Source organism: Aquarana catesbeiana, linkage group LG02 (genome assembly GCF_042186555.1).
Source record: "Aquarana catesbeiana isolate 2022-GZ linkage group LG02, ASM4218655v1, whole genome shotgun sequence".
Classification (NCBI taxonomy): Eukaryota; Metazoa; Chordata; class Amphibia; order Anura; family Ranidae; genus Aquarana; species Aquarana catesbeiana.
The window spans coordinates 395,748,662-395,761,433 of record NC_133325.1 but is presented as its reverse complement, the minus strand read 5'-3'; the positions used below and the strand labels follow the sequence as shown (position 1 = coordinate 395,761,433).

The window sequence follows — 12,772 nt, the reverse complement described above, 5'->3', positions numbered from 1 at the left end:
AACTTACATTGTTGCTGTGGAAAGCTGAAACCCCTGTGTGGGCAACACTTCTGTTATCGGACATTTTCTTTCTTTAATAAAAGTGGGCCTACAAGCCCTTAAAACTGCGTATCTGGCGTGGACTCAGCTCACTGGTAAGCTCTACCTTTAAGCTAAACCAACCCCCGATGTTACTATATATATATATATATATATATATATATATATATATATATATGTATATGTATATGTGGTCCTTATAAAAATCTATTGCTAAAAATATTTTTTAGCAGCAGCAGTGATATTTTTTAAGATCTATCTTAGCAGTGTTGGCAGGCTCCTTAGTAAAAGAGTATAGCAGCAGTATATGCTAATTTATTGAGATCTACAATATGTCAGGCATGCACACCCTATTTCTATGGTAGGTATTAGAACTGTTATAGATTTCATTTATTCAGGGTAATGAAATAAAACTCCACCTAAGGATCCTCGTTTTGATTTCTTGAATCCAATAACGCAGAGCAACCAATTAGAATCCATCTTGTACAGGTCTAACCGTAGAAGTTTTTATAAGTTACTTACTGCATGTATGAAAGCAAATAAAAAAGCAAATTTATCCAAGATGCTGTATTATAGTAGAAGTGTTTGATAGCTTTGAATTAACTACAGCTTTACTCTCTATCCACTGAAACAGACATAAGGTGCTGAACTGTGGGCTGAGCTGGATGGACACTTTTTTTAACCAGACTATGAAATACAAGATCAAATGGAAATGTGATGGCAGATATTATGACATATTCAATTCATTCAAGTGGCACACAAATGTTAAACAATGAGGGCAGATTAAATCTGTGGTTGTATATGAGATGTATGTGTGAGTGACTACAACTTGGCAACTACTTCAGCAAAAGCAAACATTGGCCATGTTGACTTAATGGTTTGTCAGGATGAATGATACACAGGCTATAGAGAGAACCTCATATCAACAATAAATCAGAAGTACACATATTGAGATTGTTCTTTTGGGAACAATTTTGGTACTCTGCTGAGTACATGGAATACAGATATAAAAGATTTACCTCAGAGGCTTGTGAAGGCCATGCCCTCCTTCTCTGGTCCCTTGCGCCAAACCCTCTTCCTACCTTTTTATTTGTCCTGTTCCATCCTCTTCTTCCCTCACCTTTATTCCTTTCCTAGTGGTCCTCCCTTATATGCCTATACCTCGCATGACTAACTGTTCACAAGTACTTCACCTGAATGTCCCCGTTAGGTAATTAGATTCTGTAGACCTTTAAAGTGTTACTAAACCCACAACAGTAAAATTAGTCGGTATATGCAGAAGAGCATGCTTGTTATACTCAATGTGGAAACTATTATTATTATACAGGATTTATATAGCGCCGACAGTTTACGCAGCACTTTACAACATGAGGGCAGACAGTACAATTACAATACAATTCAATCAGGAGGAATCAGAGGACCCTGCTTGTTAGAGCTTACAATCTAGGAGGGAGGGTCAAGTTATACAAGAGGGTAACAGCTGTGGGGGATGAGCTAATGGAGAAAACAGTGCAGTTGTTAGATGGAGGCAGGATAGGCTTCTCTGAAGAGGAAAGTTTTCAGGGATCGCCTAAAGGTGGATAAATTTGGACTAAGGGGTTAATCCTCTGCATTGTGTAAAAAGGCTGTTTGATTGTGTATGCACAGATCCTCCCCTTCCTGCACTGTCCCACTGGACAAGTCTGGATAAGACACAGTTAGTGGAATCAGGCTGCCCATGCTCAGTTTGGTCTCTATTGCTGGGAATTTTCTGTTTGATCAGAGCTAGTCAGGTCACATGGTATGACATCACACATTTGGGATTGTATACAGATCCTAAATGACAGCCCAGTCCCTCCCTCCTCCTCCATGCCCAGTAACTAAAAAAGATAACAGTGGGTGGGATGTCACATCTTGATTGATGGATGATCCGCCTTCCATAAAATCATGAGGACACAAGCTATAGTTGATTCCAAGAGGCAGTGATTGACATAAACAAGATAACACTACTGCACATGCTACTGCAGTGTTATATATTACACATGCAGCAATCAGCTATGTCCATCCCACCTGGCACCCCATTGCCACCTTGCTAACACCCTACCCCTGTCATCCTCATCCCACCTGACATACCACTGCCACCTTGCTAACACCCTACCTCCTGTCATCCTCATCTTCATCCCACTGCCATCTTGCTAACACCCTACCTCATGTCATCCTCATCACACCTGGCACCCCACTGTCACCTTGATAACACCCTACCCCGTCACCTCCATCTTCATAACACTGGCACCGCACTGCTACCTTGCTAACGCCCTACCTCCTGTCATCCTCATCACACCTGGCACCCCATTGCCACCTTGCTAACACCCTACACCCTGTCACCTTCATCTTCATCCCACCTGCCATCCCACTGCCACCTTGCTAACACCCTACCTCCTGTCATCTTCATCACACCTGGCATCCCACTGCCACCTTTCTCACACCCTACCTTCGGCCATCCTCTTCACACTTGGTACCCACTTCCACCTTGCTATCACTCTACCTCCTGTCATCCTCATCACAACTGCCACCCTCCCTCCTGTCATCCTCATCATCATCAAACCTGGCACCCCACTGCTGCCTTACTAACACCCTACCTCATGTCTTCCTCATCACAACTGGCACCCCACTGCTGCCTTGCTAACAACCTACCTCCTGTCATCCTCATCTTCATCACACCTAGCACCCCACTGCGGCCATGCTAAAACCCTACCCCGTCATCCACATCCCCCCATAACCCACTGCCAGCTTTCAAACACCCGCATTAACAAAGCAGCTTAATCCAATGTTGAGAGGACAAGGGTCTCTTCCCCACAAAGGTGTTATGGCAGGTAACGTGGTTTGTGGACGGGGGCATATTGAAATATGGAACACTACGTTAACAATAAAGATGTCACCCCAGGTGAATGATTAAAGTGTTACTAAACCCACAACAGTAAAATCAGTTTGTATATGCAGTAAAGCATGCTTGTTATACCCCTTAGTGTGGAACCTAAGCGGTTAATCCTCTGCATTGTGTAAAAAGGCTGTTCGATCCTGTATTCTCTGATCATCTCCTTCTTCCACAGACTCCAATATATTTACTAATACAGTGCATCCAGAAAGTATTCACAGAACTTCACTTTTCTCACATTTTGTTATGTTACAGCCTTATTCCAAAATTAAATAAATGCATTATTTTCCTCAAAATTCTACAAGCAATACCCCATAATATCAACGTGAAAGAAGTTTGTTTGAAATCTTTGCAAATTTATTTAAAATAAAGAATGAACAAATCACATGTACATAAGTATCCCCAGCCTTTGCCATGACACTCAAAATTGAGCTCAGGTGCATCCTGTTTCCACTGACCATCCTTCAGATGTTTCTACAACTTGATTGGAGTCCACCTGTGGTAAATTCAGTTGATTGCACAGGATTTGGAAAGGCGCACACATGTCTATAAAAGGTCCCACAGTTAACAGTGTATGTCAGAGCATAAACCAAGCCACAAAGTCCAAGGAATTGTCTGTAGACCTCCAAGACAGGATTTTATTGAGGCACAGTTCTGGGGAAGGGTTGCCTCCATCACCTGTAAATGGAAGAAGTTTGGAACCACCAGGACCCTTCCCAGAGCGGGCTGCCCAGCCAAACTTTTGTCTGAATGGCAAGCGTCATGTCTGGAGCAAACCAGGCACTGCTCATCACCTGGCCAATACCATCCCTACAGCGAAGCATGGTGGTGGCAGCATTATGCCGTGGGGATGTTTTTCAGCAGCAGGAACTTGGAGACTAGTCAGGATCAAGGGAAAGATGAATGCAGCAATGTACAGAGACATCCTTGATGAAATCCTGCTCCAGAGTGCTCTGGACCTCAAAATGGGGCAAAGGTTCATCTTCCAACAGGACAACGACCCTAAGCACACAGCCAAGATAACAAAGGAGTGGCTACAGGACAACTCTGTGAATGTCTTTAAGTGGCCCTGCCAAAGCCCAGACGAACCCGAGTGAACATCTCTGGAGAGATCTGAAAATGGCTGTGCACCGACGCTCCCCATCCAACCTGATGGAGCTTGAGAGGTCCTGCAAAGAAGAATGGGGGAAACTGCCCAAAAATAGGTGTGCCAAGCTTGTAGCATCATACCCAAAAAGACTTGAGGTTGTAATTGGTGCCAAATGTGCTTCAACAAAGTATTGAGCAAAGACTGTGAATACTTATCTACACAGGATTTTGTTTTGTTTTTCATTTTTAATAAATTTGAAAATATTTCAAACAAACCTCTTTTATGTTGTCATTATGGGGTATTGTTTGTAGAATTTTGAGGAAAATAATGAATTTAATCCATCTGGAATAAGGCTATAACATAACAAAATGTGGAAAAAGTGAAGTGCTGTGAATACTTTCTGGATGCACTGTATTTACTATAGAGTTAGGCTACACATTCTCAGTTTGGTGTGTATTGCTCAATAGGTTTTTTTTTTTTTTACTTGGGAGGGTGCATGTGATCAGCAAAGGTGTCACTATACATTTCCAATATCATCTATCTCAGTTCTGGCTGTTACGATAACTGTACTCTCCATATGCTTTGGTGAAACCCTTTAACAAAAAAATAAAAAAGCAAATAGTGGCTTGTCATTGAACACATCTACCAGGCTCTTAAAGTAGTAGTAAACTTGGGAAATGCAAAATTTGCTGACAGGCAGAGCTTTTATAACAGAAGAGATCTTAGAGGTCTCTTTTGTCATAAATCTCCCCCCTACCTGTGAGAGGATAATGTGATCTGAGATGCACATGCGCAGTCCAGACCACATTTACGGTCCGCTTTGCATGCCGCGGTGATGTGACTCCCGTGCACATGCACAGGAGTGGCATCACTGTGGTCTGGCCATTCAAGCGGCCAAAGATTTCGAACCCGAAAGGAAGACCGGGTAAAGATGGAAGCACCGGGGAGCTGTGACAGCACAGCGCTGGAGGGCTCAGTCTGTAGGTAGGTCTGTCATAATGTACTAGTATGCGGTGCATACTAGTACATTATGAAGCAAACATGCAGGGGGGCCCATTATTTTACATTGAATAAAAGACTTTACTACAGCTTTAAAGTAACTTTACTCTGTGGCATTCATTACAAACCTTAGTTTGCAGAATAACATTGTTTGAAACCAAACTTTATAATCTCTGCTCTCGAGTTTAACTTAAAGTAGAACTACAGGCAAAACTTTTTTCTTTTCATTTTGGATAGAGTAAGGGAGGATTATAACCCATTTGATTTTTTTTTTTTTTTTTACAATCTGTGTACCATTGCAGAGATTTCCCTTCACTTCGGGTCCCATAGCCAAACAGGAAGTTAGAGGAAATCCCCCCATCCCCAAGTCGCCAGAACTAGTGTCCCTATTGGAAGATTTGCTGCTAATACTTTTCTGGGGATAACCCAAAATTTGGGATTTTACTTTCACGATTAATGATAAACTGGGCAAATAGAGAGGGTGAATCTCCCTTAACAGGTTTACAGACAGCATTAAAATCTGACAAGTATTATAATCCATCTCCCTTCTATCCAAAACTAATAAAAAAAGTTTGCCTTTAAAGTGTCATTAAACCCAGACTATATGCTATATAGCAGAGTGTGCATACTCACAAAGACACTAATGCATTTGTTTTGTGTAGAGTGAAAAATAGCTGGTTGATCCCACCTTCAGCTGTCCCTCCCATCTTCTCTGAGTCCCCATTGCAGGCTGACATTGTGTAGACCAGCCGGTGTCCTCTACTAAGCATGTTCATATTTCAGTTCCCTTCTAAGCTCTTCATTTCCTCCTTTTTCTTATTTGTGCAGCCTTCGTGATTATAGAGTCACACGTGGGCATATACACCGTGGTAAATGACACTCCCTCTCCCTCTGCCTCCATGTCCTTCTATTAATAAACACTATCGGTGTAGTAAATATATCAAATGTATTGCTAATACTGTATGCAGCTATCATGTTAACAAAGTAAATTGAGTACTGTTCGTGATACTTTTTTTATTTGCACTAACATTTTTCAGGACAAGCTTTTGGGGGTATGTCCCCTTCTTCAAGGTCCAAGCAGTACTGATTCACACATTTTTTTTTTCTTTTACATTCTACTTAAATATTTGTGAATCAGTACTGCTTGGACCTTGAAGAAGGGGACACACCCGAAAGCTTGTCCTGAAAAATTGTATGTTAGTGCAAATAAAAAAAGTATCACGGACAGTACTCAATTTTCTCTGTCACAATTGCACTAATACGGCTACAATCAAATCAAGTATGATAACAAAGTGAAAGATAGTGGCAATCATCTTTGACCCTGCCTATACCATATTAATGCACAAAAAATACACATCTGATTTTCAATACAGAGTTATAGGGAGCTATAAAACTGTTTTTTTTTATTTATAATTTAATCTGAATTGCACCTCTGAAACAGTTTTTTTTACTCATTTGACTGACACTCATTTGACTGACACAAAAAAATACAATGGCATGATATATATGATTTATGTGACCTTTCTGTTTGGTATCACTTTAAACAATCGACATTTAAAGCCCAGCTCCAACTCAAAAAATAATAATTGCCTTGCAGCCATGACTCCCCCGGTTCATCCCACTTCTTCTGAGTCTAGGGTATCGTGGACACCCCCCTTACCCAAGAGGTACACCATCAAACCACTCTGGGCTCACAGAAGAAAGTGAAGAAAAATAAAAATGTGAAAAAAGAACAGAGTTGGCTTTATGGTTCAGTCACCACAGTAGAACTACACAACTGTTTATTCCACACTTACTTTGGCAGCGCTAATGACAGTGGCAGTATAAGACTGAATATTGTCTCCACATGCTCCTCCACGAGACTGATGGCACCGGATAAGCTGCAAAGATACAATACAAATGTTAGCTACTACTAACCTACAAGAAGCAGTAAAGCAAGCCATACACCTTTAAATTTTTCTCATTTAGCCAATGGATGGGGTTATCAGTTCCCATTCACACTAAACGGTGTGGATGAAGGAATCACTTCTGCTGGTGATTGTATTCAGCAGCCAGCAAGACCAGTCACTGCTGCTCTCTCCCCGTGTGCATTGGCTTTTATTTTTGCCCTTGTGTAGTTTTCCGCATACAACCTGTAGTGGGTGGACCTGCTGGGATCGACACACAGCTTTTGACCCTGCACAGGTTATGAACAGCACAGTGATGATGTCACTGCTACATTTACAAGGTAATATCTAAGTTTGTAAGGACATCTAGCACACACAAAGTTGATTTATTTCCTCTATGGCTATTGATAAATATATTTGAATTAATGCTTTTCTGCTTGATGTTTACCTTTAGCCGTTGCAAATGATGCTCAAGGTTGCATCACTGGCTCTTACAGGACACTGTACCTAATTGCATCACTGGCTCTTACAGGACACTGTACCTAATTACAGCAGGCATTAATTTTGACTATTAGCAAGACAGGATGAAAAATGTGGTCATATAATAACCACCCCTAAAACTGAACAAAGCCACTGAATAATCACTTCTACTGCCCCAAGTTTCCAAAAAAAATTGGTCTTTATACCAGGACACTAGATTGAAAGTGATTGTTTTTTATTTTTTAAAAATAATGGTTTTGCACAGAGCAACCCCTAACCTTCTCTTCTGGGAGCTCCCACCGAGTGCTCCCATAGGTGACTGCTTCTTATGGGGGCACTCCTGCATGCTCAATCCTGAGCCTGACTGTATGAGTATATTCAGACTGCTGACAGGTTTTACCTACTTCCGGACCGCCCACCGCACTTTACTGTGGCAGGGTGGCCCGGCTGCACGAAACAAGGTACATGTACGTTGTTCGCGCTTCCTGGTCTGAGGCACATGCGCACTGCTGGCGACCCGTTTCCGTTGTGATTGGACACAGCAAGAGCCAATCAGTGGGTCTGGCGGCCGCGATGGCCGCCGACCACCCGTGATTGTTCGGGGGAATGACAGAACAGCGGTCTGTCTATGTAAACAAGGCAGACCATCGTTCTGTTACAGAGGAAGAGAGAGATCTGTGATTCCTACTAATCAGGAACACAGATCTCTCTCTTTGTCTAGTGTCAGCATCCCCCACACAGTTAGAAAGCACACATAGGGAACACATTTAACCCTTTGATTGCCCCTGCCAGTGTCATTTATACTGTAACAGTGCATTTCTTTAGCACTAATTACTGTATTGGTGTCACTGGTCCCCAAAAAGTTTCACTTAGTGTCCAATTTGTCCGCCGCAATGTCATAGCCCTGCTAAAAATTACTGATCGCCGCCATTACTAGTAAAAAATTTTAAAAGTCCTTAAATCCCATAGTTTGTAGACATGCTAACTTTTGCGCAAACCAATCAATATACGTTTATTGTGATTTTTTTTACCAAAAATACGTAGCAGAATACAAATTGGCCTAAATTGATGAAGAAATTAGAATTTTACATATTTTTATTGGATATGTTTTATTGCAGAAAGTAAAAAATATGTTTTTTTTTATTTCAAAATTGTTGCTCTTTTTTTGTTTTATAGCGCAAAAAAAAGAGGTTATCAAATACCACCAAAAGAAAGCTCTATTTGTAGGAAAAAAAGGACATCAATTTTATTTGGGTACAACGTTGCACGACCGTGCAATTGTCAGTTAAAGTAACGCAGTGCCATATCGCAAAAATGGCCTGGTCATTAAGGGGGTAAAACCTTCTGGGGCTGAAGTGGTTAACTGAAAGAAGCAGGAGTCAATGGTTCCTGCTGCTATTGGCCAATCCTGTGAGAACCAGGAGAGGGGAGAAGAGCTGCTGCAGATGTGCACAGCAAGGGATCCAGAGTGGCTTCAGGTGAGTATTTTAGGGGTGTGCGACCATTAAAAGGTTTTTTACCTTAATGCAGAGAATGCATTACAACCACTTGAACTAGTATTTCCATTTGTAAATTGACAATACACTAGAATATTTGGAAACAAATTACTAGCCACCCTTTTGGATTCTTTAAAGAAACAAAAATGTAAAAACATAAGAAAATTTGATTCTAGTGCTGCTAACTAATGCAAACTCAATGTTCTAGGGCTTTTTTCATGCCTCAGATAGGTGTTAGTTTTCAAGCATAAGTGGTTTCTAGATAGCAAGGTAAAAGGAAAAACTAAAAGGAACATAAATTGCATAAAAAAAAAAAATAAAAAAAATAAAAAAAATCACAAAACACAATTGGCTTGAGTTACTAAGGGAGTTGAGAATCTTCACTCAAGAAAGTGTGCTAATATTCACTTTTATTATCCAATCATGAAAAGCAATGATTTACTTATTTCATCTGCTCAAGATTGGGTATTCAAAGTGAACAGTAATTTCCTTTAATGCCCTGTACACACGGTCGGATTTTCCGACGGAAAATGTGTGATAGGACCTTGTTGTCGGAAATTCCGACCGTGTGTGGGCTCCATCACACATTTTCCATCGGAATTTCTGACACACAAAGTTTGAGAGCTTGCTATAAAATTTTCCGACAACAAAATTCGTTGTCGGAAATTCCGATCGTGTGTACACAAATCCGACGCACAAAGTGCCAAGCATGCTCAGAATAAATTAAGAGACAAAAGCTATTGGCTACTGCCCCGTTTATAGTCCCGACGTATGTGTTTTACGTCACCGCGTTCAGAACGATCGGATTTTCCGACAACTTTGTGTGACCGTGTTTATGCAAGACAAGTTTGAGCCAACATCCATCGTAAAAAATCCATGGATTTTGTTGTCGGAATGTCCGATCAATGTCCGACCGTGTGTACGGGGCATTAATATGACAGGATAGTGAGTGAATATTCACACAATTTGTTGAGTGCAGATTCTCAGCTTCTTTAGTAAATCAGCATCACCATAGTAAATGAATTTAAAAAAGTAACCAACCTCTGCTTTGCGCTAGTTTACATCATGGTATTAAATAAAATCCACGAATGGTACAGAAAAAAAATTCTAAAATGTATGTTATGTTGATGCCATCCCATGACTTCACAGTCTTTGTGTAACACAGTTTCTGCATACCTACTTTGTCATTACTGATTTAATGAAAATCGAGAAATGTCATACAGTAAAAAGCCTTGATTTTTCACCCCCACTCTATTGTGGAATATGTTGGCGCCTTATAAATAAATACTACTAAATAATTAATGACAAGTCTGTACACCAGATTGAAAGCCATCAATCACAGGATTCCCTGTACCCTGTGTTGACGTTTATGTCTGATAATCTATATTGCATATGTGTACATTTCAGATTTGACAAACACAATCTTGCAGTAGACAGCCTATCTCTTAATTCATATGCTTTCTCCACAAGAGGATTAAATGCAGTTAACGTATGCATCTATTTAGAACATTCCAGCTTTGAAAAATGCTGAAATTATATTTTGAATTTATAAAAATAAACAAGATTTTTGTAAAGTCAAAATAATATTTTTGGCAGCATACCAACCTGTGTAAGAAAAATACATATACTTACCTATTTTCAGGCCGATAAGGTCCAGTCACGTGATCCGACTCTCCTGTGTCAGACTGCGGCAGCTGCAGGGGAGAGGAGTAAGCACCAAAAAAGAAGAGGCCATAAGAGCCAACACGCTGTCTCCTCTGCTCTGCAGCTTCCGCTTCCTGACACAAGGGAGATCACATGACTGGGAGTGGCCTGAAAATAGGTAAAAAGAAAGATATATATATATATATATATATATATATATATATATATATATATATATATACTGTATTACACAGGTTACTCAGCATAGGTGTTAGGAGAGGGAATATTTAGGATTAGTTAGGTAGAGCCTGGAATGCCACTTTAACCAGAAAAGACCTTAAAGAGGAGTTTGTCCCCCTAAATGAAAAAAATCACTTTTGGGTGGAACTCCGCTGTATGTATGACCCAAAAAAACGTCATATAAAGACCATGGGCATACCTTAGGGCTTGTTCACTTCTGTGAGGTGCAGTTTTTCTGTGTCATGTGTTTATGCATGTTTTACACTCATTTTTAGGTGTGCTGTCATTAAACTCTATTAGAACATGAGCTTTCATGAAAGTGCATTAAAGTCCTGCATGCTGCATCTTTGTAATAGAGTTTAATGGCAGTGCACCTAAAAAAAAAAAATATAACGTGGAAAAATCGCACCGCACAGATGTGAACCCGTCCATAGGGTAAATCTCTCCAAAAGGGTTACAAAAAGAAACAGAAATTGTTCTTGGCTGGAGGTTTTTTTAAAAAAAAAAATACGTTTATTAAGAATTTCCATATAAAAGAAAAAAATATCATAAACGAGAATTATATGTCAGCGAAGGCATTGGGAGAAAAAGCATAGCCTTCACAGAGTTAGGACAACATTGGTAAACAGTCTCATCAGCAAGGCTTATGCCCCGTACACACGATCGGATTTTCCAACAACAAATGTTGGATGTGAGCTTGTTGGCTGAAAGTCCGACCGTGTGTATGCTCCACTGAACATTTGTTGGCGGCCTTTCCATCAACAAATGTTGGCTAGCGGGTTCTCAAATTTTCCACCAACAAAACTTTGTTGTCGGAATTTCCGATCGTGTGTACACAAGTTCGACGCACAAAAGTTCACGCATGCTTGGAATCAAGCAGAAGGAGCCGCAATGCCTATTGAACTTCGCTTTTTCTCAGCTCGTTGTACGTCTTGTACATCACCACGTTCCTATGTTTCGTAATTGTTGGCCAACATTTGTATGACCGTGTGTATGCAAGACAAGTTTGAGCCAACATCCTTTGAACAAAAATCCATGGTTTTGTTGGCGGAAAGTCCGATTGTGTGTACGGGGCATTAGAGTCAACAAGCATTCGTAGGTTAACTGGCATAAAACATATCTGTACAGACATTATGTAGCCAACTAGGAGTTCTACGAAGAAAGCAACCTAAGGAGTGTAAGTGGGTAAACCTTCTAACCGCATAAGGGAGAAGAATTTATTAGGCTGGAGGTTTTAAAAGAAATGCTTTCCATGTCACTAGAACAAGCATTAGAAAGTCATAGTGAAGTCAGAGCTCCAGTTCAGCATACATGTATCAAGTCAGTGCCTCAAAGTTTTTAGGTTTACGGGTCAGGAAAATAGCCAGGCAGGTAGCACTTTCAGAAAGAGCAGTCAGCAGAGTCTGAAGGGTTTAAAGTAATCTCACGGCTACAGTATCAGCTGTGGGCTTGTATTTGTTCTGTTCAGGAGGCTCAGGCCTTATTGTTAGAGTGATCTGGGTGGCCACCTGATCATTTTACAGCAGTTGCAGTGTACCATCAAACTCTGACCCCCACCCCCCTTCATAGAGAGAAACGGTCATCTGTCTAAAGTTATAACATGGGGGCTCATTATCCCCCTTGTGATAGCAATAAAGTTAAATGAAAAAAATGCATAAATAAATAAAACAAGTTAAAAAAAGAAATTTTTATAAAAAAAATAAAAAGCACCTTTGTCGCCCTGCACACATCTACATTCACAAAAGCATGCACAGTGTGCGCACGTGTATGGAAACAGCAATTGCACCACAAAAATAATTTTAGGGCCATCATTTAAAGTTTACTCTAAATTTATAAGCTGTAAAGTGGGGTTGGCAATCCGTTGATTGCGGGCAGGTGACAGGCAGACCAGGTCTCTTCCTTGCCGACCACCGAAACTCGGACATGAGGGGAGGCAGCAGCTAAAGTCCCATTGTTTAGCCTCTCCCTCCTACTGGCATACAGC

The 12,772-nt window shown here is 40.6% G+C and overlaps 1 protein-coding gene across 4 annotated transcripts in view; it reads right to left on the bottom strand.

Moving 5' to 3' along the window:
• Positions 1-12,772, bottom strand: part of BCAS3 (BCAS3 microtubule associated cell migration factor) — a 1,663,284-nt gene that overhangs the window by 1,331,149 nt on the left and 319,363 nt on the right. For all 4 annotated transcript variants that reach the window (XM_073615250.1, XM_073615251.1, XM_073615252.1 and 1 more), the window contains exon 11: positions 6,839-6,922. In XM_073615250.1, coding sequence (XP_073471351.1) covers positions 6,839-6,922 — 84 coding nt within the window. The remainder of the gene's footprint in view (positions 1-6,838; positions 6,923-12,772) is intronic.